This window comes from Pelodiscus sinensis, chromosome 12 (assembly GCF_049634645.1).
Source record: "Pelodiscus sinensis isolate JC-2024 chromosome 12, ASM4963464v1, whole genome shotgun sequence".
NCBI classification, from domain to species: Eukaryota; Metazoa; Chordata; order Testudines; family Trionychidae; genus Pelodiscus; species Pelodiscus sinensis.
Genome location: NC_134722.1, coordinates 14,113,904 through 14,141,185, shown reverse-complemented (window position 1 = coordinate 14,141,185; position 27,282 = coordinate 14,113,904). Strand labels below are relative to the sequence as shown.

Genomic DNA, 27,282 nt, shown 5'->3' with positions numbered 1-27,282 from the left:
TTTTTTTTTTTTAAGTGTCTTGCAGATTATGGGTACTCTGGGAAATAAATGAAAACAAGTCCATATTGTCTATATTGAATATAGTGAAAACTGCTTGGTGGTTTTTGTCTGTAAAATCAGGGTTTGGTGAATATTGAGCAGAGCTGTAATGTCTTTTCACTGAGCATTTTCAATCATTAAATATTTAGCAGTTAACATTTCTAACTTTGAATTTGGTATGTGTCTGTGTTCCTTTTAAAACGCATAAGCGATGGACAGAACTTACTTCCATTTATGCACATGAATTTCTTTTTCATCATGACAGCAATCCTCTGTGTTACAAAGAACAGTAGTTACCTGTGTAGTGAATACTTAGCTGTAAAATAATTAGCTTTCCAAAGGTTTTGTTGCTGTTGCTAAACTCTTTGAGGTGTACCCTCACTGATTTTTTTTTTTTTTTTATCAGTGGAGTCACTTGCATAAATTACTGGTTTGGAGTTAGTCAGATCACTTATTGCACTATATATTTTTGAAGCTGTAGCACAGTTCAAGGAGGAGGAATGTGCAGATAGCCTTTCATCTATGTCTGTTCTCAGCTGGAAATGGGCACAGAGGGTAAGAGAGAGGATCAGATGGCCAAAGCTTGTTTTGAGCCACTGGTGGGAAGGGATTAGGTCATTGACCCTTGTATTTGCAGCTGGTAAGGAGAAAAGAGGGAGGAAAAAATGGTGCTAGCTGCATGGGTTTGGGTGGGAGGCTGGCGGACGAGATGATGAAAATGCCTGCTGTGGCCACTGTAGTGTGCCCTTTATAATATATAAGATGCAGAATGAGCTTCCCTCAAATTGACGTAGTTGAATGTATTACTCAGAACAAGCAATGTAAGGATAGCAGCTTCCAGTAAATGGGGCTTTATAGATGGGTTTTTAGGAGGGAGGAGAGAGGGAAAGAATTAACCAACCAATACAGCTTTTGCTAAATATTAGTTAGAAAACATTGTAAGAGGCACAGGTACCTGAACAGTTAAACATACTTATTGCATGAATCAAGACACTTACATTTTGCCTTCCTGTTTCAGAGCATATGAATAGGAAAAAATTGGGACCTGTGGTAGTGTTGCTATTCACATTTAAACCAGACAAATCGCGCTTTTTTTTTTTAGAAGTCCTGAAATATCAATGATTTGCCTGAAAGTGTCTTCCATTTGTGATGAGTCATACGCTAGCCTCATTCAGTGATTAAGAGATGAAGCAATAGTCAGTGACTGACCTGAATCACAGCTTTTGCATATTCCCTATAATAATTTCTTGATTGATAATGATGGTGCTGCTATATTTACTTGTTTATTTTGTCTGTGTCTAACAAAATGCGTGAGTTCGTATGGATTTCAAGATCAGATAAACAGCTAGAACAAACCTATCCCAATTACAGAAGTGAGTAGAAGACAGGTTATGATCTCATATAATAACCTACCTCCCTTTATTTATTTTTCATCAATGATATAGTAGCTGTTGCTGCTGCTCTTCATGATGCATATGTGTTGATGGGAGACAGAGGTGACCCCTTTTTGCCTCCTTGGCATTTGTGGAGAAACAGAGCGGTCTCCTAAATTAGAAGCAAGTGAAAGAAATCCCATGTGTAACAGAGTAGCACATCATGTCAAGTGTATTCTTATAGAGTTCTTATTTGCATTTCCTTTTATTTAGAGAAACACTTGAAACTAAGTTTTGCTTGTAAAAAAAAATTGGGAGGTTTCATGATTTCAGAAGTCACTTTAGGTAATTTAGGCACCTAACTTAAATTGATTTCAGTGCAAGTTAGGAACTTACATTTATCTTTGAGGATCTGTGCCACATGGCTTTGACTGTCTCCTTACTTGCACTGATATTAATCCAGTAACTTCAGTGGGGTTACTCCTGAGTTACACCAGAGTCTGCAAGAAAATCAGATCCACAAGATAGTATCGCCCCAACATGGAACATGAAGAGCACCCTTCGGTGTTGGAATTGTGTTTAGACAGGGGCCAAGGACTGCACAATTCAGGGTCCTGGAATGCGAAGCCCCACACTAGATGAGGAAGGATAAAGGAAACATTCTGTTTCCACCCCCAGACTTGTAGAGATTATCTGGGAACAGTAACACAGCCACAAAACCCTCCATTTTAGGGAACCAAGAAATTCCACACTCCCATAAAGGAGTGAATGAATGTGGAGCTTCAGAACAGTTGCAGTAATACTGGGTTAGGAATTAAGGTACACCACCCACTCTGTTGTGAGCAATCCCTTGCCCCACTGACAGAACAATCAAGGGGGGAGGGTGGATCCAGCGCATGAAGTTCGGCTTTTGACATGCTTGTTAATATCGCTGCTATTTCACAGAATGTGCCTGCAAAACCCCTGCCTGAATACTCTGTTCTTGGGATTAGTTACTTGAATCATTCTGTGCCTTCCTCCTCAGACTTCAATTGCATCCAAACTTTGACTTAAAATGAAAACTATAGTTTGATCAGTGCATAGCTCTGTTCTGTTCTCTTTCTCGCTGCATTACCGACTACAGTCCATCCTCTATTAATTCCTGCATATTTCTGAAGTTAGTCAGGAGTTCTGTCCTTACGGAAGGACAGAAAGCAAACATTTATGTATCCATAGTCCTCCTTTGGATCATATCCCTGAGGTGCCATTCAAGTAGTTCACAGGGGAAATTGAAATTACCCATAATGAATTGTCCCTGCAGACTTTCAGTGTTGTCAACCTCCTTAAAATCTTCTATAGCTATGCTAATATGTCTCTTACCTTAGACTTTCAACCATAGAGGTTTCACCCTATGGTCAGCTCCCAAATGCTCCCAAAACCCAGGGTTTTTTTGCATTCCCAACCTTTGAGGAAATTTGAATGTGAACTTTGTAGCTCTCAAGCAACATCTCCCTTGCTTCTCTGCACAAAGGGGGGCTTTCAAGCAACTTCTCCCTCTTACATACAGCATAAGCAGGGATTGCCATACATTATAACATAGAACAGTATTCATATCCCTTGTTCAAAAATGAAAGTGATTATATATTTGTGTGCTTATTCTTCGTATGCCTCTTAGTCATTGTCCAAATTACAGCAAGGCATCTATATACAGCTAATAAAGTGGAGGCTACAGCTTTCAAATATCAGAAGGTTGTAGCACGTACTCTAGACCACAACTTGAAAAGACTATTCCTTTATGAATTCTATATTTGGGAGAGTTTGCGTCTGTCCATGTGAGAGTCTGTTTGTTCAATAACTCCTCCTAAATGGTAAGAGCTAGGACCACCAAATCTGGTATGCAGCTTCCTCTCATCATGACTTAAAGTATGGTAAGGATAATGAGATGTGTGTGAAATATAATTGTTTCTCATCAACCAAAAAGGGAGGGCTGTGAGAACAGGGTCAGTTATACTCCTAAATGACCACAGAAGCCGATTGGCGGATTCCTATCACCCCAGGCTGGCCCCAGGGATCCCCCTCGCCCTGTCCCCACACCTCCCAGTCTCCTGTCCTGAAGGACCTGAGAAACCCCGGATAAAGCTTCTAGTTCCAGATGATGAAGGCAACCTGCCCCTTTCAAATTAGAGAAGGCATAAGGAATTTTAAGGACAGATTTCATAGGGACTAATATTGCACAGATAATTCACAGACTAGCAACGTACCTCTGAAAACTCAAGTTCAAATTTACCTTAAGCTCATTTTTAATCTTTAAATAAGCTTATTGGCCTCATCACAGAGCCCTGTTCTGATCTGAGTTATCTCACTGATGCTGATGAGGATTGTACAAATGGCTTCATGAAATGCTTAGAAAAATGGAGGTTCAAATCAGGCCAGGAATAATTCAGAGGAATGAAACTTTGCCCAGATTTCCCTCTTTGGACATATATTATACAAGCCCTTTTTGATAAATGTCATGTATCCAAAATATTTCTCCTGACAAATTACCAGGAACATTCAAAGATATATGGGAACAAGTCATATACAAGAGAATAAAAATGTGATGGAGAGGGAAGAAGCTATATCGTGTATGACTGAAGTATTTAAATAGCTGGGCCAAAATCAAACTTACTCAGCTATTAACTAAATGATAATTAATTAAATAATACAAAATCTGTCATTTCCCCAATATCACAATTATTTTAAGACTGCCAAACAAAATAATTTAATGAGATTTTTTAAAGTTGTGGTTAATTTCATGGTTAAACAATAATATAATACACATTTAAATTTATAAATATTTTTTCATGTTCTAGATTCTCAAATATATTGATTTCTATTACAAAATCATACAAATTGGTGCTTACTTTTCTTTTTTTAAACAAATATTGGCACTATAAAAAGGTTTTTAAAAAAGCCCTACAAGTCAAAGCCGGAAGGGGAATATGAATGTTTAGCATATCTGGCACATAAATACCTTGCAAGGTCAGGTACAATACTGCCATGTGATGGCCTGTTCTCATTTTCAGGTGACATTGTGAAGAAGAAGAGGGCAGCATTATCTCCCATTGTTATGCTTATAAGAAGCATAAGGGATCTTTTTAGGGGGAAAGGCAATAAGCCATGTTTATTGAGAATACAAAACAAGAAGCGCGCGCGCACACACACACACACACACACACACACACACACACACACACACACACACACACACACACACACACACACACACACACACACACACACACACACACACACACACACCAGTCCTGGTGACCTTGTTATAGTTTCCAGTCTATGGCTCAGATCAATCCTAGTAGCCAATTAGAATGGGCCCAAGTAGAGGAGCTGGCTTCCGTCGGTCGTGATTCCGATGCTTTGAGGCTGTTGGCAGGATGAATGTAAAGTTTCATGGCATGACACCCCATCTATAGGAATCCCTTCTCATGCGAGTCCATGGATGTTGCTTCACAACATATGCTTATCTGGAGATTGTTTTCATTAGTTTTTTTAACAACATTCTGCTGACAGCTTTTCTGAGTATTGCCCTACCCTAGTTTCTATGGGATTTGGTATCTTCTAACTTCTGGTCATCAATCTGCTCCTCCTCAGTTATCCCATACGATGGGAACATTTGATAGTTGCTCAGTACTCCTGAGTCCCTGGCTCCTCTCTAGCCATTTGGATGCTAATATAGCCTTCAAGTTTATCCCTCTTTAAACACTCACGTTTGTCACTGACACAAAAAAAAGTACATGGTTGTTTTTGTAAAGACAGGCTTAGTAAAACATTCTAAGAGTAAAGTAACTATTTCTATTGTAAATACTTCCATAATACAAAAAACATTCTTGCACTCCTACAGAGAAGAGCAGTCCTAAGAGTAAGAGGGTAACCACAGTGAGTCATGATGAGGACCCTTCTTGGTCTGTTCCTGCCGTCACACGAGTAACAAAACAGAGGCAGCCTGTTTAATGCAGATTTACTAATGGGACTAGGCAGTTCCTTCCTGCTAGTCAGAAAGGGTGACTAGCAAGGTACACTGAGTAACATTACATTGCATAAGGCTATATTTTGGCTACACCAAAAATGTAAACAAACGTGTTTGTCTCAGTAATTGGCTGGACAAAAACTGGGATTATGCAGACTTGTAGGGTCTAAAGTTGTTGTTTTTGGTTTTGAGTGCACTTTGTTTTAAAAAACAAACCCAAATTCTACATTTGTAAGGTTCATTCTCATGATACATATATTTCACTACTGAAGTGGTCCCTCTAATTTTTTCCACCCCTGAGTAGAATGAATTTTCTTATGTATGCCAAAGTGGAGGTGATGTGCAACATGGAGGTGATATGCAACACATCACCTTCATAGTGGTGCACATGACAAAACTGAAGCGGCAGAAGTGAGGCCAAGGGATTCTGAGTGTGAGAGGGTGCTCCAGCCTGGGACAGAGGGTTGGGCTCGGGGGGGGGGGGGGGTGCAGGCTCTGGGGTGGGGCTGGGCATAAGGGCTGTAGGTGCAGAAGGGGGCTCCAGGATTGGGGAGGGGCTCAGCTGGGAGTTGGGGTGTAGGAGAGGGTACAGGCTGGCCATGTGGGTTTTGAGGTAGGGCTGGGGATGAGGGCTTTGTTGTGAAGGAGGGTGCTCAGGGATGGAGGCTCAATATAGCGCAAGGTGTTGGGGCTCGGACTTACCTAGGTGGGCTCCATGCTGGGGCCAGTGGGGAGGGGTTCCCTTCCGCTGGCCTGCAGTTCCCTGCTGGGCCAACAGCTTTGGGGCTTAGGCAGAACAATCTCTCCCTGTTGCTGGAGCTCTCTCCCCTGAGCCCCAGTGAAGGGCTTAACACCGGGGTCTCCAACCTTTTTAAGCACAAGATCACTTTTTGAATTTAAGGGCAATACAAGATCTACCTCAAACCCAAATACCCTTGCTCCACCTCCTTCCCACCCCTTCTCTGAAGCCCCACCCCTGCTCACTCCATCCTTCCCCCCCTTGCCCATCCTCACTCAGTTTCACCATCCTGGGGCAGAGGGTTGGGGTGCAGGCTCTGGGCTTGGATTAAAGGATCTGGAGTGTGAGGGGGACTCTGAGCTGAGCTTGGGGCAGGCATTTGGGATGTAGGAGGGGTTCTAGGTGCAGGCTGTGGGACGGCGTTTGGATGCAGGGGCGCTAGAGCAGGGGCTTGGGGAGCAGGAGGGGGTTCATGACTGGGGCAGGAGTTTGGGATGTGGGCTCCAGCTGGGCATTGCTTACCTCAGGTGGCTCCTGGGTAGTGGGGCTAAGTCAGGCTCACCCCTGCCCTGGCCCTGGACCACTCCCTAAAGCAGCCAGCAAACTCCCTCCATCCCAAGTCCTGTTGTGCCCCTCTCTGCTCTGTGGAGAAAGGATACAGAGTGGGAGAGGGGGCACCTTGACATCTGTCCCTCCACTGCCCTGCCCAGAAAATAGGAGGCTCCCCAGAGGGAGGGGCAGCTCCAAGGCAAAGGGCAGGAGATGAGCAGCCAAACCAGTCAGGATCACCTGTCAGAGGCTCCAAGATCCACCAATAGATCCCGATCTACTGGTTGGGGACCACTGGCTTAACAGCTACTGCATGGGGCTTAATGGGAAGCTACACAGCTGCATGGCCATGCAGCTTAGAGGGGAGCTATCCACTATAGTGCTTGTATTTTTCAACTCACCTCGTGCTATTGATTTTGTTTATCTTTTACAGTGCAAATACTTGTAATAAAAAATAATATAAAGTGAGCACCATGCACTTTGTATTCTGTGTATTAATTTTAAGCATATTTGAAGATATAGGAAAATAGAAGTACTAATAATAAATTTAAGTTGGGACTCTAAAATGGCTGTGTTAATTGTATTTTTAAATGGTAAATCACAACTATTTTAATCTAATTTGTTTTGCATTAATTTTGAGCTAACTATGATAGCCTTTTTTGTTCAATTCTGCACCTTCGTGTTCCTTATCTATCATCTTCTAGTAAAAAATTTATATTAATAGAGATGCATTTTTGTCTTACTACTGCTACAGTTTCCTGTGGATAAAGACAAGAAGTAAAGAAGTGGTTTGTTAGAGTTATGTGGTCAGGTTCATAATTGAAAACATGCCCTTTCAAAAACCAAGTCTGCCAAGTAATTCCATGAGAGAGAGTAGATGCATAAGTGCTGACGACTTGAGGTGTGTGTGGTATATACGTAATACCATTTGTTTTTCTCACAGTCATAGAATTGCTGTCTGTGTGCTCCCTATCTGCTCTAATGTCATAACCTAATTCCTATGCTTGCTTTTACATCTCCATCCTTAGTTATGCAGTGGGAGAAGAACCTACGAAGGTTTATTTAGATAATTTCTGTAAAGCACTCAAATGGGGAAGAGGGGAATCTAGACCGGGGTGGCCAGCGCATGGCTCTCAAGCTGCATACAGCTTTTTTCTCCGAGATATGTGACTCTTACTAGTTCTGAGCCGCGCACCCAGACTGCTTACAGCAGGCCTCTCTTTTCATGCTCCCCAGTGCCTGCAGAGAGAAGCGTGTGGTGGCGGCTATGGTGAGACCCAGGCATTGGGTTAGAGCGGAGGAGGTCTGGGGGTGCCTGGCTCTGGGGGAGAGAAGAGGGATTGGGTTAAAGCAAGAGGGGAGGAGGGGCTAAAGCACCTTAAACTCAAAGTCTTCATGGATGCAGAATAAGGCAGCCAACACAGATGTCATATTTAAATTCCAGGGTGCCAAAAAAAAAAAAAAATCACCATGTACCTGGTTTACACTGTGTTTCTTTAAAGAAAATCCAAAGCTATTGTTTGCCAGGCTGAAGCAATTCTGAGATATGAGTCTCTCCTTTATTGTTTTTGAACCTTTCATATTTGCAGTTAAGGACAGATCTGAATTTGTGGAACTGTTTAAAAAAAAAAAAAAAAAAAAAGCCATAGTCTTCATATGATTAAAAATAAAATGAGGAAACCATATCAGAAATCAACAAATTGGAGTGAAACAGGCACTTCAAATTGTGCTAATTTACTTCTCAGTTCAGTTTAATTTTTAAAAACTCACAGGACATAATAGGGCAGTAGTGTTTAAATTTAAAATACATGCTGGGGATGGGGTTTTTTTTTTAGTGTGAGATCACTGTATTTTTAAAGGTGTTTTTTTTTCCCTTTTAATTTTGATGTTTGTTCCTTGTCAAGTTCTCTGAAGATCTATGGAATGGCCATTAATTTAAGTGACTAGAGACCTTTTTTTCATTGGTTTATTGAGACTTTTATTGTTTTTTTTTGTTTTGTTTTTTGTCCAAAATGTCCTGTAATGTTGTTTTTATTGCTACATTTTATGTAATCTATCTAATCTATCTATCGATATATAATACGTGGCTCTTTGCAGCTATTTTGGCTCTTCATCTCTAACTGGCTGGCCACCCCGATCTAGACAATGGTCACCAGTGAAGTCAACATTTGTGAACAATGTGGTTCGATATTTTCAAATGGTGATCACTGTGTGGGTCATTCATTTTCTTATAATTAGTCCCCAAAGTTCTTTATCATTGTCCATTTTCTTACTGTATACATACCATTACAGAAGGTGAATTGCTTTGATAGCTTTCTGGTAAGACACAGCCTTTCCACAATCACTTCTAAGCCTTTAGCCTGCAATATGCTGTGTTTCTCCTAATCATTCACACTATAAGTTTAGTCCAGCCACTGTGCACTAGTCTTTTTATGTTTCCATTGTGTCTTGAGGGAGGACTGATGGCCCGGGTGTGTAGGTAGGGGCTATGGGTATGGGAGGACTCCATTTCCCCTTAAGTATGGTGGTGGGAGTGGTTCCATGCTCCTGATGAGGGCGAGTTCTTAGCTGGAAGAGGCCAGAACAGCCAGCCCTCAGCATTGCCTGGAGTGCATCACCCTGCCTACGCCCACAGCCCTTAGAACTGCACAGTGCTCCTGTGGCAATTCAATAGCCTGGGCCCTCAGGTACTGCCATCGAACCCTTTTGCATAGCTGGGCCCCTGGGCAGTTTCCCCTTCGGTTCTCCCTGTTGATCGGCCTGCTTCTCGTAGAAGTCCAAGAGAGGATATGAGCACTGGTGGAATAAAAAACTGCACATTGCAATGTCAGTCATGGGATGCTCATATCAATTCTGCACAAATCAAGGATGGGTTGGGATCCCTTTTAACATTTTACCTACAAATGCCTGCAATTTTAAATGAGATGGAATTGGCCCTGACAATCTAGAAGTGTCTTGTTCTCATGGTGTCACTTTCTCTCCATCCTGTTTCATGTTTATCAGGTCTGTCCATGTTTCTATTAGTATCCAGATGAAAGCCATGATCTTGGAAACACTTACGCATGAGTGACTTTGTGTGTGAGCAATCAGTGGTTCTACTTGCGTATGTGAGATGACTCATGTGCATAACTTTGCAGAATACAGGGCTTTAGTATACATCTCTCTAGCTGACAGTAATTATGGAGCTGTGCTCTGAAACAATAAAGAGGGGCTGTAGTATATCCCAGCTAGTTATGAATGTAAGGAGTCTTCAAAAGTGTGTATGTATGTGGTGTCTGATGTGCCTGGAATCTGTGTAATGGGGCACTGGGTAAACAAATACTTTTCCCTCCATGGTATCTAAAAATGTGCCGCATGTTTTATTTTAATAAAATGAGGTGAGATACAAAGGCAAGGTAAGGAGGCCTCATGATTTTCACAAAATTGAGCATATAAAGAAAGCTTAGCAGTGATTCTTCTGAGCAGCCACCCACATAAAACTTCAAAGACCTAAAGCAATCTTTTGCAAAGACTTTAAAAATGATCAGGTACAAGATCATATATAATAGGCTATTCATGATAATGTATTGGATGCATAGTAAATGCTCACGAATTAGTCTGTTCCTTGCTGAGATAATAGTAGATTCTTCTCTTGTGTAACTCTAGCAATTTCTGTGCAGTTACACCGAAGTTGCATTTGGCCCAAAATATCTATAGTGTATATCAATGGATTACATACAGACTTCTAGCCAATACCTCTTCACTATTTGAAGTCCTTAAAGAATATCTCCAATCACTACTTTGTTAATTCTCTGAAATAAACTGCAGTTCATCGATGCATTCTAGCGAATTTTTAATACTCATTAGCAGGATATGCATGGACAGTTAAGGTGTGTCATGTTGGAGCTATAGAGCTAGATTCCAGCATGTCCAACAGTAAATGTTCAGGTAGACATGTCCCTTGTCCCATACATAGATGTACAACAGTAATGTATCTGATGAAGTGAGTCTTTGCCCATGAAAGTTTATGCTCCAATACATCTGTTAATCTATAAGGTGCCACAGGACTCCTTGTTGCTTTTGCAGATCCAGACTAACATGGCTACCCCTCTGATACTTAACAGTAATGCAGAGACTTAACCATGCCAACCTTGCATGTGCTCTGTATACATTTAATAGTTAACCATCCCTACTTGCGGTAGTAGTCTGCTTTTTTTTACTGATCTCCATATTTTAATATTGAAAGATGGGTGCATATTTCACAATACAGGTTGAACCTCTCTAGTTAAGCACTCTCTAGTCCAGCATCATCTGTGGTCCAGCATGATTTTAGTTAGCTGGATGTCCACTTACCATGGGTCTGGCCACATTTCCTGCAGTCCTTTAGCCACTAGTCTTGGCTCTGTGTTCTGTGCTGTTGTTTAGCTCTGATTTACCCCTATATATCTCATAAGAACCCAGTAAGCAGTAGAAGTAATGCTGCTAGACTATATTGACTACCTGTGGTTTGGCACTGGTCAGGTCCCCAAGATGTGGGATTAGAGAGGTTCAACCTGTAATTAAAAATGTCTTGTAGAGGGCCATGAGATCTCAGGATTAATAATAAAAAGCCTTTCATCTTTGGTTCATTGGTCTGACTCTGATCCAGGTGGTGGTAATCTCTGGTCTGAAACAGCATTTATGACTCTAGTACCACCTCTAACCATAGGGGTTCTGGGTAGCCCTGATCCAGTAGCCCTGTGGGTTTACCCCTACCTTCAGGATGGCCCATGCAGAGTTGAAGTAGAGCCAGATTGTTCCATGAGAGATGTGAATTCCTTCTGCACACCTGCCCATCCATGTGCAGTAGAACAATGAAGCATTTAAAAAACCCCGGAAGCCTTTGGCATCTTTCATTGTCTGGCTAGGTTTCTCTTTCTCCCACACCCATGCTGGTATTCTAATTTTGTTTTTTCTTGTGTTTCTAGTGGTTTAAACTTCATTGATCTGATGGTGCGGCAGGGGAATATCGACAATCCTCCCAAGACGCCGCTTGTTCCTGGGTTTGAGTGCTCCGGGATCGTAGAGACTCTGGGGGACAGTGTAACGGGGTTTGAGGTAATATTTCCTTTATCTCATGGTGTGATCAAGGAAGCAGCATTTGATTAGGACTGTAGAAGAAAGGATTTAAGGCTGGAAGCAGCCACCTTGGCTCACAGTGAGTATTATCTTCAAGCTCGTCTGCCCAGTGAGTCAGTGCTCTGCAAGCCAGGGTGGGATTCTACGGCACACTAGCCTGCTGCATGTGTACTGCCCCTGGGGATCCTTCTACAGCGCACTAAATGTTCTGCAGTGGGCTTAGCCGTATTCTTGTATGAAATAGTTTGAAAGAAGCTTGAAATAGGAATGTGCCCAAGCCCCACAGGGATCTTTTAGTGTGCTGGAGCCGTTAGGATCTAGCAAACCAATGCGCCGTAGATTAATACTCTAGCTTGTTGCACACTAACTCACACCATAGGCAAGCCTCCACTCTGCAGGTTGAAAATGCATTGAAAATGAAGGGTAAGAAACTGCCTAACTGTGGAGTGAAGGGACAGAATGGGGCCATTAAATAGCAGAGGACTCTTCCTTGAAAAAAACAAAACCGTTTTCTTATCTAGCAAGCTAAGATGAAGGCACGCTTTATATGAACTTTGATTAGTAAAGAACTGTGTTTAATCAGAATGAGATCTGAGGGACATTTAAATTTGTGGAAAATATCCCCCAGCTCAACGAAAACCTTATATTCTGTTCAACAAGGACTCACAATGTTTCCCTTTTAAGGAAGGTTGCAGTATTACTTGTTGCTTTTTAGTGCACCAGGAGTCTTTTTTTACTTTTTAATCATTTTATCCCCTTTCTAAAAATTCCCTTAGAAAAGATTTTAGACTGCTATTTTGTGTTTGAAGACCTGCCCAGATTGGCACTTAGAGGCAAGTATCCTTTTAGCAGGCAGAAGTTGAAATAAGTATCATCTAGTTTCTTGTTCTGAATGCTCTATTGCAAAGAAAACTGACTTCAAGGTGCTGGGCAAACATTGCAGAGGAAAAGCCTTATATGAGTGCTCACTGTTGTTAATTATCATTATTGCTTCCCAGAAACTGCATTTTACATTTCTGCATGGGCCAGCTTGCCAGAATTAGTTAATAAAATGATCACAGGCCTTCAAGATTTTTCTAATTCTGATACTGGGATTACTGCAGGCAAAATGCACCGTGTGACAAACATTTAAATGAGATTGCATTTTCAGATTATTATTGAGTGGTGATTCCCCTTATAGAAATAATAAGACATGCTGCATATAAAATTTTTTGGAGGGTAAAATTCATTAGCTACCCCCAAGTGGGATCTTCTGGGATATGATAATGTGGCAGAGGCTGTGAACAGAGCAATCACCGCAATTCGGCCACTCCATTATTGATTGATGTAGCCATCATGCCCTGTCACCTCCTACTCTGCCAGTCATGGCAGCTTCCATTACCTGCATGTCTGTTCCTCCCACTGGTAAGTTTGTGCGTCCTTCTTTACTGCTTCCTATGCATGAGAAGGCCCTTACATTCCTCCTAAAGACTCACTTCTGCCATAATGCTTATGATATGCTGCCAACTGATAATGACTAGGCAGGAAGCCAGCAGGCAAGGCTGAGATCATTTACATTCTCTTGCTATTTATATGTTGAAAAAGCCAAAATAATTGGGCTAGAAATCTGCTAATTTTGTACACAGTCTGTATAAGCATATTTCCTATCACTGTTGCCCTCCTCCACCCTCCCCTATACACTCCCACTGTTGCGTAGGCCCATTTGTTGGGTCCTGATTTAAATTAGATTGTAAACTCAGAGATTCTCTTACACTGCGTTTGTACAATGTCTACAACAGCAGAGCCCTCATTCTGTTGTGAGTGTCGAGGCATTACAGGAGGAGTAATAATAATTTACTCACCCTTCATGCAGGGAAAGGTGAATTTCACCCTATTAGTACAGTGTTAAATGACAATTAAAATAACAGGGATCTCATAACTAGCTGGCAGTAGGTATTTTAAAGCACCTGTATTATGCGTAAAATGTACTGCATCCCACTCTGTTTTCTATCATTTATGTTAAACACCCCTCTTAGCTGAAACCTTCTGTTTCAACTTCCCACAGTACTATCTTGATTTATATATGGGTCCTGCTGAACTAATGTAACGTGGAGGTGTGAATGTCCAGCAGTCCTACTTCAGGAGATACATAAATTATTTTATCATTCTTATCTCTGCAACATGTTGCGTCAGGGTGATGAAATAATCCCTCCTCCTTTTTTTTTGGACCCTGGTATTTTTTTCTCTTTTAAAGTAGATACAGGCAGTCCCCGGGTTACATACAAGATAGGGACTATAGGTTTGTTCTTAAGTTGAATTTGTACGTAACTTGGAACTGGCTCCAGATTCAGCCGCTGCTGCTGAAACTGACCAGGGGCTGACTACAGGAAGCCCGAGGCAGAGTTGCTCTGCCCCCAGCTTCCTGGAATCAGCCACTGATCAGTTTCAACAGCGGCTGAATCTGGAGCCTGGGACAGAACAGCTGGGGTGCTGCCGGGTAGGTCCCCCCCAGGACCAACCCGGCAGCACCCCAGCTGCTCTACCCCAGGCGTCCACAACAAAAGCCTGGTCTGCTGGGGGGGGAGACGCACTAGCTGCGCCCCCCCCCCCCCCAGCAGACCAGGGAGACCCGGAGCAAAGCCGCGGAGGTGGCGGGGTCCCGCGCCTCCAAGGCTCTGCTCCGGAGCAAAGCCGCAGAGGCGCGGGACCCCGCTGCCTCTGCGGCTTTGCTCGCGGTGTCCCTGGTCTGCTGGGGACCCCTCACAGCAGACCAGGGATACCCCGAGCAGACCAGGGACATCCGGAGCAAAGCCTTGGAGGCGCGGGACCCTGCCGCCTCCAAGGCTTTGCTCGGGGTGTCCCTGGTCTGCTGGGGACCCCTCCAGCAGACCAGGGACACCCAGAGCAGCTTTTCTCGCCCCGGAGGACGCGGTGGCGGGACCACTGCGTGTCTGGGTGGTCCCGCCGCCCGCGAGTTCCGGGGCGAGAAAAGCCCCGTTCGTAAGTGCGGATCCGACTTATGCGGGACTGCCTGTATTGCATAAAGAGAGCTTTTAGGAAGCAATATTTTTCTTCCACAGCAGCTTTGTGAACTGTGTTCAGTTACTTGCAAGACCGTGGTCCATTTGGTTTCTAAGAGGATCTCATTAAGAATGAGGTTAATGTTGCTTGGAACTATTTTTTCCTTCAAGGCACCACAACTTCTCAGTTACCTCTTTCCTATAGATAATAATATTCATTGTCTGAAATGTGTACTCTCATATGTGCAGATACAGCATTCTTAAAGTTTTTAATAGCTAGACTCTGCATAAAGCTAAGGAAACACAATCCAGTATATAGAACTAGTATAATGAGATTCTGCTCTGGATTAGATTTTTGTCTGCATTTGTGGCCTAAAGTTCTCTAATCCTTTTGAAATGGAAATCATACAGCTATAGGAGATGAACATTTGCTTGAATACCATTATGCCTGACTGATTATATTGGGTCTCCTTTAAAAGTCATGATTAAGGACATGAGCTGAACAGGGTAAATCATGCTCACTCTGGTAGCACCATCCTCTAATTAAAACAATCCTTTGTAATTTTTAGACACATTTTTACATAACCCAGCCATTGCTCTGGTTATGTAGTAAAAAGACGTGAGATAGAAAACTGAGGCACACACGTACACATACACTGCTCAAGAAATGTATTATTCAGATAAAAAAGGCTGCGTCTTGATTGGCATTATTTTCCGGAAATGCTTTTAACAGAAAAGTTTTCCGTTAAAAGCATTTTCGGAACAGAGCTTCTAGATTGGCACGGACGCTTTTCCACAAAAGCACTTTTTGCAGAAAACCAGCCGTGCCAATCTAGACGCGCTTTTCCGCAAAAAAGCCCCAATTGCCATTTTCGCAGTCAGGGCGTTTTTGCGGAAAACAAATCTGAGCTGTCTACACTGGCCCTTTTGCACAAAAACTTTGCGCAAAAGGGACTTTTGCCTGAACGGGAGCAGCATAGTATTTCCGCAAGAAGCACTGATTTCTTACAGTAGGAAGTCAGTGTTTTTGCGGATATTCAAGCGGCCAGTGTAGACAGCTCGCAAGTTTTTACGGAAAAGCGGCTGATTTTCCAGAAAAACTGGCCACACCATATGTGAAAATTAGAGGGAGCTGATGTTTCCACCAAACCTGACAGCATCCCTGTATGCAAGGTCAAAAAGGCCAAAGGTTAAAACCCAGATCTTGTACACTAGTCATAAACGGACTCCATTTCCACGCAGAGCCCCATTGATGTCATTGGGACTCCATGCTGTGCAGGATTAATGTGAGCAGGCTTCGGCCAACGAGCATTAGTCTACAACTGAATTGAGCCTTTCATCTCTGACATAGCCAGAGTAGCAGCCCCAAATTTTAATGTTCTAAAAATGTTCTCTGAGTTGAGTAAAAGCCATCATTCTAGCACAGCCGTTTGATAGCCAGTTCCTGCTTGCCACTGAAATCAATAGGAATTAAACTATTGGATTTCACAGGAAACAGGGCTAAGCCCTCACTGTTTAAGAAACTCTTAATTCTGGTGGTGGTGCTCTGTTACCAAGATCTGAAGTGACATGCTGGTTAAGCACTGTAAAATATAATAAAAATGTCCTCAGTAACTGGCAGGAGGGACCTCAGTGCTATACCCCTCAGTTCTGTAACTTTTTTTTAATGGAGCGTATACTCTAAAGTGCTAAAACTTTGTTCCCACCATTCTTCTGCAACACTGTTTAAAACATAGGCACTATTTTAACAGTGAAAGGGGAACAGCAGAACTGTTGCTGATGACACCTTGTTAATATGAAGGACCTTTTGAAAAAGAGGAGGAAATTTGGTGAAATTGAAATGACAATTGTGTTCACTGACTTCATCCTACATGACAAACCTTTCCGCGCTGTCACCGGTGCTTTACATTTTAACAAACCTACAGTATTCCAAGGTTGAAGAGATGAAAACATTTTGAAAGGCCAAAAAGCTTTTGCACTGTAAACAGGTTTTCTCAGGCAGTTGTCTCAGCATACCAGCTGCACAGTCATTCTCAAGTTTTCTCTTGTAAGCATAACAGCAAAGGAGAATTAAGTGAAAAGGGCAAAGTTTTGCTCACTTTACTCACATGAGTCCTGCTGAACCCATTTCTGCTACCACTTACCAGTGTCTTGAAGTTTTCCTATACCCATACAAGTGAGGAGAATTTCCCTTACATTTTCAGACATTCACATTATTATTCTTGGCTGTCCATGGGGAATTGCTGTCTGAATTCTCAGTATCTGAAACTGCAATGAAGGCCGCTAGATAAATGTATAAAATAGATGTGTCTCCACCTCAGCACAATCCCCAAGAGACACTTAATGCAGCTAATGTAATCTCACTCCATCTTCAAACTTATCTCCATTTTGTATTTGCTAGAAGCAGTTTTTGTGTGTGTGTGTATATGTGTGTGTGTATGTATGTATGTATGTATTCATTCTACCATAATTGAGTCTGCAGTTGCAGGAAAAAAGAAGATTGCATTGCTCCTTTAATTCCTGTGGATAGGAACTGATTGATTTAGAATTTGGCATAAGAGCCAAAGGACACCAGGCTGATGGTTTGAAGTCCTATTTTAAAGTTATAGGATCAATTCTGTTCAGCTGCACAGATATAAACTCTTCGGGTATGTCTACACTGCAGCGCTTTTGGCATCCCTATATTCCTCACTGCATGAAAGAGGAAGTTTTCTGAAATGTGCACCCATATAGACAGGCCAAATTTCAGAAAAGCCTCTTTAAAAAGGGGGGAGGGGCAGAAAAAGATACACAAATTGCGAACCACAATTTGTGTGTCTCTTTTTTATGTAACCCTGCAGCCTACACATAGCCATAGTTGTTGTACACACTTCAGGGGAATCACTCTGGAAATACATGGATGTAGTTCAGAGCAGAATGTAGCCCCAGTAGTTGAGGGCCTTGGCACATATTGTTTATCTCCAGCAGACAAAGGCAGTTTAAATATCTGCTTAGGTCATGTCTACACTAGACTGGGCAGCTCAGTTAAGCCGAGGTTGGCAGCATACCCAAAGCAGGAGGCCAACAGGAGCAAATGCTCCCATCGGCTTCCCTTACTCCTCACCAGGAGCAGGAGTACCAGCCACTGGTGGGGGTGCCCTCTGAATTGGATTTCGCCAGTCTTAACTAGACTCACTAAATCAAACTCCAGAAGATTAATTGCAGCAGCGTCAATCTTCCATGGAGTGAAGACGTGGTCTTAGAGTAATATAACTCCAAAGTAAACAGGTAATGCGAGCATTAAAATAAAAATATAATTCACTGGTTCTCAAACTTTTAATATGGTGGTTTGTTTCGTAAAATAGGCCTCCCATTCCTATGTCCACAGCTACCTTGCAGCAAATGTATTGCTCAGACAAGCAGCTTGTGAAAAACTCTTAAGGTTAGAAAGGCAAGGTGAAAATAAACACCCTTTCAGATGTTGTTACTTAGTCAAATCCATTCATCTGGTGTTTCTGTTGTCCTAGTCTTGCATCTCCAGGCAAAACTTGCCTTAATTAGTAGCAAAGCTCTTCTCGCAGCTTGGGCACCCCACTACTCAGATCTTTTGATATCACTTTGTAGTTTCATCCTTCTAGTATTAGTGTTGCCTACAAACACATTTTCACCAAAGAAACAAAGCAACAAAGAAAGAGCTGAAGCTGTTTTTCTGTGTAAAAGTTATATGAAAGCCTCTGGAAAACCTAATAAGCTCAAGACTGGGCTGCAACAAGCATTGCTGCTTCCTAATCATTGTGTCAGAAGCAGATTTGGGGGTAGTCTGTTATCCATGGAGTCTGGTGGGAGAACCTCTAGTCATGTCACTTAAATTGTAATATAGTTATTCATATTTATAGCATATTGCAACTATTCTGATGTGCATGCTTATTGTTCTAATAATCCCAATACCATTTTCTCTATTATTACAGATTGGCGACAGAGTCATGGCTTTCGTAAATTATAACGCATGGGCTGAAGTAGTATGTACCCCAGTAGAATTTGTCTACAAGATTCCTGATGACATGAGTTTTTCTGAAGCTGCTGCCTTTCCTATGAACTTTGTAACTGCCTACATGATGCTCTTTGAAGTGGCCAACCTAAGAGAAGGCATGTCTGTGCTGGTTCACTCTGCAGGGGGTGGTGTGGTAAGTTGGTACATTTAACTCTTCTTGTCCTGTGAGTAGCTGAAAGGATGTGATATATGTTAAAACTCAAGAGGCCTGGGTCTTGAAGTTTCAGATCTAAACTTGCCCATGTGTTGGGAAGGTTTATATCCGGTTTCTCATCTATATAAAGTTAAACGTATCCAAGCATTTATTACATAGGAGGTCTCTGCCTCTTATTTGGCTATCTCGGTAAACTTAAAAGAAACAATGAATTCTGCCTTCCCACTTCAAAGAGCAGGTATTGATTATTGAAATTGCCATGAGTGGGAATGCGGGGGACTGGACTAGATGACCTCTCAGGGTCCCATCCAATCCTATGATTCTCTGATTGGATTCAGTGATTATGGGATAGAGATTTTGTCTGTGAATCTGTGTTCAGGGGGTAGATGATATTCATGGAACAGTCTCTGTGCTTCTGCGCACAACCTGGAAAGGGGATTCTGTATCTTCTGCAACAAGGGAAAAACTTAAGGCCAAGCCTGAAGTCAATAATATACAAAAGACAAGGCTATGTGTGTTGTAGCCTGGCACTTGCAGCAAATTACACATTGCTTGACCTTGATGGAATCAGAGGTACAGGACACTAGCCAACTAGCAGAGGAGTTAGCAGGTTCATATTATAAATCATGTAGGCTCTGAAACAGGAAAGTACCTAAGCATGTGTTTAACATTAAGGTAGACTGTAGAGTTTTTGTATCTTTAAACGAAGTGGCCTTCCACAACATAGTTTATCCACTTAAGAACTGCAGTAGATTTCTGCCTTCTCATCTGGAGCTTCTCCCTTTTTTCCTGAAAAATTGTCTCATTTATTCTAATTAATATTCCATACTTTTCTACTAGCTGACAGCCATCAAATACCTTATTCTTGATTTTTATGCCCTTACCTCTTCTTCCAGAGCCTTTTAAAAGATAGGCTGTAATTAAAGGAATAAATTCATCAGCTCTCTATACCAAATATTTGTAGCCAAAAATAATCCTGCTTGCAATGAACAACCCTCTTGGAATAATCCAGTAAATGATTGGAATTTATAATCTTATTACAGTTCAGTGCAGTACAGACTAGGGAATTATGGCCTATTTTGTTTAATATTAATCTTTAGTGTGGAATTTGGAACTGTTAAAATAATGTGGGGCCCCATATGAAGGGAAACGATTCACTTTGCTGTCACTGTAATAACTTATGGCTCCGTTTTTCATTTGAGGCAGTGGAACGTACAGAGTGAGGGAGCAAACAGAACCAGAGCTGCCTACTGGGGCTCAGCAAAAAGCCTGAAAGGAATTTCCATGTGGACGTTTCTGTGTAAATTAATATGCAAATTTGCACAGAATCACTAAGTGTGGTCCCTCTAAAACAACAGATCCATTCTCTTTTCCTCCACTCATCAGTTACACCAACGCAAATACATATAAATCCTCCCTGCTGCATTCCATCAGTTCTCCATTTCCTCTTTGCCGTCTTCATCCCCTCTCCATCAGTCTTTCTCTCCCCCTTACTCCATTAACTCTCCATTGTTCCTCACACCAAGCTTCTTTTCCCGTATATATAGTCTGCATGCTGGATTCCTTCTCTGCATGTCTGTTGCTGTTTAGGTAGGTGGCTGCTTCTCTGAGACTTCTCCAGACAGTTGCTCAATGCTCTCCCCAGCTTCCTCTGGGTCTGTCTCTGGAGGACTGAGGGCAAAGAAGCTGCTGACTAGCTATTATGAGGGGAAATAAGGGATCCATCCCCTGCTCTGCCCACTCTGGTGAAATTCCCAGGCAGGGAGGCCAAAGATGAAGCATGATTTTCAAGATCTGCTCTGAGCCAGTGGGCGCTCCAGGAAATACTGCACCTCCAAGGCACACAGTGATTTCCACAGTGACCTGGCCTATAGAGAAGGGCTTTGGTTAGTATGTCTCCACAGGTGCTGTATTGTGCATTCCACTTGTAGCCAGCAGCTCCGTTGGTGATAGGGCATGGAGGATTACAGCCCAAAATTGTCAGCAAGCCTCACTTCCAGTCCTATATCTCGACCATGTTGTCTCCCCAGACCTTACAGGTAAAATATTTCTGTGGAAGTTAGTGGTGTTTTTTCCACCTCGCTAACTGAAACTGAGTCTTACAGTGAACGTGCTGACAGACCCAGAACTATCTTATGTTATTGGGCCCAGTACTAATACTCTGTTTTTTAAACTACTGAAAATGTGACAGTATATACTGAGCAAATGATTCCCAGGAAGTTCCTCGTTTGATAATACAGGGAAATTAGCAGTCGGATCACTTTTTGAAAAGATATTTTCTGTGGTCTTGTATTAATAGATTCAAAGCTCATTAACATTGACAGCAAGTAGAAAGATTGGCTAGTTGGTTTCTAAATGTCATAGACATTCCTGAATAATTTAATGAGACAATAGATGCCCCACAGTACAAGAACTTTACAGTTGTTTCTTTATGCAGAGCTAGTTCATTATTCTAGTTACTTCAGGCATTTTATGTAAGACAACTTGTTGCTTGTTAAATTATTGCCTCTTTGTTTTTGGATTTCTCTCTGGTGCAAATCTTGCAGTCCTTTCCTAGACCTGAGCCAAAGAAAACTCCCACTGAACTCTGTGCATGTATTTGTCTGTTTTTGTTTTTAAAGAAATTCTTATGATGTTCTGTATAGCAGCTGTCCTTCTGCTAATATCTGTTTGGAGATATGCTCACTGTGATTATACTGTTTCTTTAAAGTCAGAAGGGGCAGAGGATTGGGGACCAGGTAACCCCAATTCCAGGAGTTCTGGGGCAGACAGGCATGTACTGAGAGACGACGAGTGGTCTTAAGGTAAAATCTGGTGTCCTGAAAAATCTTAGGTTACTAAGCCTGTAGCACAGAACAGGGCAGCACGATCTCCTCTCATCCAATCAAGATGCATGTTGGTAAGGAGGGCAGTATATAATTGACTATTCCTATATCATGGGAAGAATTTAGGACACGGGTTGAAAGAGAGCTGCTTGCCTGCTAGCTTTTCATAGGCATGAGAGACTTTTTTTTTTTTTTTTTTTTTTTTTACTCGGTCTAAATTATGTGTGAGCATTGAAAAATGAAACTCCCACCCAAGTAGCAACTCCTAAAGGGGAAGTGGGACAAATGTAGAATGTTGGTTCTGAGTTTTTGTTTGTTGAGAGACTTCAGCTTGCTGCTAGTCTGGGCAGAGTTAGGGGTGAGGTTTGTGATTAGCAAACCTGGAAAAAGCTGGCTCCAGGCTGCTGTCTGGTTAACGAGTGAAAAGTCCTTGCGGGGGAGGGGCCAGGAAATAACTGTGTGGATTGGGCCTGTTGTGAAATGATCAGTCATGATAAAGTCTCTTCATTGCTTTGCAAGTTATTGAAGGAGAAGGTTTGTCATTTGTCCTGTTTTAGTCCCCCATTCATTAAGGTACTTGGTTAGGTGCCTAGCTATTAGCACACGAGAAACCCTATTGAATTCAAGGGGACTACTCATGAGTCCAAAGGTAGGCAAGTGTTTAAAAGCCTTGCTGAATTAGACACTGCGCATCTTCTTAATGCGGCACCTGCTCCAGTTTACAGCCCATTTGCTCTCCCCTCCTTTCTCCCTGTTCTCCACATTCTCTCAGTTGATTCTGTTCTCTACAGAGACTAAGAAATCCATGCTGCCCTCCTCAGAGGTCAGGGAAGAGGGAACAGCTGGTATGTTCTGTTGTGGCTGCCCACAAGTGGATGGGGATCCTTCCTGTTGGGCATGATCCTGCTCCCACTGAAATCAATAACAAAACTCACTGATTACAATGGAGCAGGGTTCAGTCCTATTAGCAGGAGGGTTGTTGTTTTTTTCCCATCTTCCCTCCTGGCCTTTTGAAAAGAGAGACCTGACTCAACCTCTGGGCATTCATGCCTCAGGCCAATCCTTTGTTTTCTCTGGGCACAGGTAAGGATGGTAAATTTAGATTGATTAATCAAATAGTCGACGATATGTGCATCAAACAATAGGTTAGTCGGTAAAGGCACATCCGCCTTTGAAATTTAGCAAGAGCCCTGCCAGCTCTTGCTACATTTCAAAAGCAGGGAGCACGGGGCCAGCGGGGGACTGTTTGAATCCCCCACTCCCCTCCTGCTCCCACGTGCTTCTGCTTTTGAAATGTAGCAAGAGCCCCGCTTTTGCTACATTTCAGAGGCAGCAGCACCACCAGTTCCCTGCTGCACCCCTGTCCTTCCCCCACCTTTCCAGAGACGTGCTGAGGGGAACTGGTGTTTAAACTGCGCTCTTCCTGGCCCAGCTCCCTCCCCCGCTCCCCCTGCTGCCTCTGTATCAGAGGGACTAGTTGAGTGGACTATCCGATAAGCATGTACTTATCGAATAGTTCACTAGTCGCTTACATCCCTAGGCACAGGACCGTCCCTGCCAGCCTGAAACTTACTTGCAGAGAATTCAGGAAGAAGAGACTCATAGAGACCTGGAAAAGGAATCTGGTAATGACCTGCATGGGGCTGTGAGACAGCTTTTAAAAAAGCATGTATTTCCACAGGGTCTCCTGCTAAGCTCAGGACTAGGACAGTATTAGTGGTGACAGAGTGTTATTGGCCATAATTTGGCATCCAGTAAATATACAAAACTAGTATAACTTGAATATAAGGAGGCTGAGGGGAGGGAGGAAGAGAAGGAAACTGGTTAGGGCTCTCCTTCCTTTTACCCCATAGTCTTATTTTTCTGGGTTTTTATCCTCCCATTCTATTTCCTACATATGTGTTGCCCATGTTTTGCACTCCTCCTGAGAGCCCTCTACTTGTAAATTGCACCACTTTGTGACTTAACCTCCAGATTCTTTTAGGAATACTTTCGCACTTGAATTTGTTTCATATGAGCTAAAATTAAACTTATGCTCATGCAGCGGCATTGATTGAGATCCTAGAGCTGTGATGTTTGACCTTCACTTTGAGGTTCAATATCAGAGGAAATGCAAGCAGCATGAGTAGGTTCCAGATGCAAGCTCATATATTTGAACTTGAAGAATTAAATTGATAGGACAGCTCTCTTAGGTCATAATGACAGGACTGTTAGGTAGTCTTTATTTTAATTAGAAGACATTTCAGCACACGTTTGCCTAACAAACCGATCTAACTGAGCAACAATTTGGTTTAGTTCTTGATAACTTCTCCTCCATAACTTGAGTACAAATCTGCAAGCTTTTTGGGGGAGGGAATGGGGGGATTCCTTTCTAAAGAAGAGAGAAGCAGAATGAGCAGGATATGGCAAATGTGAGTAGTTTGTATATATTTCTAAACAGAAATTGTGCAACATAGTCATGAAGAAATGGAAAACTTTAATTACAGTGAGAGGAAGCAGGCTCTGTCTCCAGCCTGGGTAAGGACCAGTGAGTGCCAATTCAAAAGTTTGTCAGTCCCTTGCCTCAGTGCACAGTTTATTCAAACACACAAACTCAGGAAGTAACACAAAACAAAGCAAATCCCCTGGCTGTAGCAGGCGGTAGTCCCTAGAGGCCACAGAAAAAGCTCTTCTCAGCCATGCCTTCCCAGAGGACAAGTCCCTTGCTTAAATCCTCTGCTGAACCATGTAAAAAGCAGGCAGCCCTTATTATTTGTGTCTTGTCATATAGGCCATGTCTACACTACAGAGAAAATCTTAGCTGCCGATCTTTCGGGGTTCGAATTAGTGGGTCTACTGAAGACACGCTAATTCAAATGGAGAGGAGCACCCCCATTGACACTAGTAGTCCCGCTACTACAAGGAGTAAGAGAAGTCAAAGGGAGAGTGTGCTTCCATTGACCTCCTGTAGTGTAGATGGTTCCAAAATTCGATTTTTAAGATACTTTGACTCAAGCTACACAATTAACATAGCTGGAGTTGTGTATCTTAATTTGAACTTATCCCCTAGTGTAAACCTAGCCATAGGGACTTGAATTTTTTTCTCACCCTGAGCTCGAGTAAATTGGTGTAGCTGCCTTGTTAATAGAGCAGTGCTGATTTACATGCTTTTATTCAAATTCAACAACTGACTAATTTTGGGGGTCATTTTGCAAATTTGTACTCAAAAATAGGCCTGCTTTGGGGTAAAACGAGGCCATTATCTCTCAATGAAGTCCTATTTAAGGTAAAATTAGTTGCCAAATGAGATTTGGACTTCAATGGTTTGTATTTTTGATCAAAAAACTTTGTACTGGTGTAACTAAAATCAGACTTCTTTGTACTGGTGTAACTAAAATCAGACTTCTATCTCAAACCTGTTCAAGTGCTTGAACTTCTATTCCGTTTTATTACTCAGCAACGTTCGCTTTTTCTTCTGGCTTCCAATTTCCCAGTTCTAATTAGAAAATGACACCTTCAGGAAGCGGGTTATTGTGTAGGTTGATATCTCCTTGAACCTCCGATATCTCATGCTAGAAGCTGAGAGGATATTATACAACGCTTACCCGAAGTCGTCCTATTCAGTGTGTTGAGCACGTGGATCCCATAACATATTCTGAATATAGGTGTTGCTTCAACTCTACCTTTTAATAGGAATATTCTGGAAGAGGGAGCGGAGGAAATCTGATCATGAATAATAGGTTTTATCCACTTTCAGTCCCGCACAGGTATCTAGTACAGGTTGAACCTCTCTAATATGGCACCATGGGGACCTGACCAGTGCCAAACCAGAGAATTTATCAAACCACAGGAGGACAATTATTGTCTAGCAGCATTACCAACACTTCCACTGCTTACTGGTCTCTGAAAAGACATTTAGGGGTAAATTAGAGCTAAACAACAGCATGGAACTCTGGGAGTCAGGACTGGTGGTGGTAAGCAAACCTCATAGGACCATGGGAAACTTGGTCACACCGATCAAAAGTGGACATCCAACTAACTAAAATCAGGCTGGTCCAGGGGGGTTGCTGCACCAGAGTGTGCCAGATAAGAGAATTTCAACCTATGTGTAACCCACACACCTAGTGTGGTTGCTGAGCAATGCAACAGCTACGATCAAGAGACCTTTACAGCATGGGCTGGGAGCCAGCTGGCTTATAGTTCACAGGGTAGAAGCTCCTATACTTTACTGCAGAGGTCCCAGGTTTAAATCTGTCCAGTGGTGGCTACATATGCAAGGTTGAACTTGATTTTTTTTTTAAATGAGCAGCATTTCTAGACTTGACAAAAGAGATTAATGAAAAAGATAATTTCTTTTTGATGCTGCTCTTTCTATGGTATTAGCTGTACTGTGCAGTGCCTTTCTTTTTTGATGGTTTATTCACTCAGGCTTTAAAGCTTGACTCAATTCATATATTATCAAATAAACACATTTCATACACAGATACTTTGCGAAAGGTATTTTAACAGTAGGGCAAGTTAGCAAGTCAATGTAACTGTGCCAGCTTATACAAACTGCAGATATGGCCCATTTTGATGAAAAGGGAAGATGTCAAGATAGACTTTTTTTTATCTTGTTTTTTTAAATCCAACTTTTCTGTGCTCCCAGTAACACTTTAGGATTGTTAAAATAAACTTACTTAAAATATAATTTATTTTTCATCAAGTACGGGGTTTTTTTCTCTAAATTGAATTACATTCATAAACAATGGAACCAAACTGGTCAATTTCAGTTTGTCTCTTAAATTTCACTTTTTTTGTTCTCCTATTTGATTAGCAAAATACGACAGGTTTCCAACTCTGCAGGTGAATGGATGAACTTTAAAACACTCAGGCTTTTTAACTGGAAATTAAAACATTCTCGCAAAATATTTCTGTTTATATTCACTTTGTAGGGAGCCAACATATTGATGATGTTCATGTAAATTAAACATCAAACAGACTTCGAAACTTGCTTATATGCCACATACAATATTTTGAGAGATTCCTCATATTTCCATAGAAGCATTACAATCTGAGTCATTTATTTCTGTGAAGACTCTTACTGTGTAGTTCTGCATGATGAACAGTACCCTAAATTACAGGTTTTGGAAATAAGATGTGATGAATATTTTCTTGAAACAGTACAATATTGATTATTTCAATGTAATAGCTGATCACTTTATCCACAGGCTGCTAAATCTTATTCACGGTAAAATTAGGTGCCAAACGAGACATGGATTTTTATGGTTTATTTTCTCAGATTCAGAAAGCAAGATCCTGTTTTGTAGTTGTGCTTGGAAATGTATTTCCAAATACTAAAAATGCTATTGGGGGGGGGGGGGGGAGAGAGTGACTGGTGGGTTTGGTCTTCTTTTGTTGAAATGGTTTTTCTGTGGGCAGTATTAAAGTCATCCAGGTGTAATCACATGAGTGCTAGACTGGTGTAGCAGTGCAAGTGATTTCTTCTTGTAAAA

The 27,282-nt window shown here is 42.0% G+C and overlaps 1 protein-coding gene across 1 annotated transcript in view; it reads left to right on the top strand.

Annotated features, from left to right (window-relative positions):
- Positions 1-27,282, top strand: part of VAT1L (vesicle amine transport 1 like) — a 98,389-nt gene that overhangs the window by 2,310 nt on the left and 68,797 nt on the right. Inside the window, exons 2-3 of the mRNA XM_006122434.4 lie at positions 11,650-11,779; positions 18,747-18,962. Of these exons, the coding sequence (XP_006122496.1) occupies positions 11,650-11,779; positions 18,747-18,962 (346 nt within the window). The remainder of the gene's footprint in view (positions 1-11,649; positions 11,780-18,746; positions 18,963-27,282) is intronic.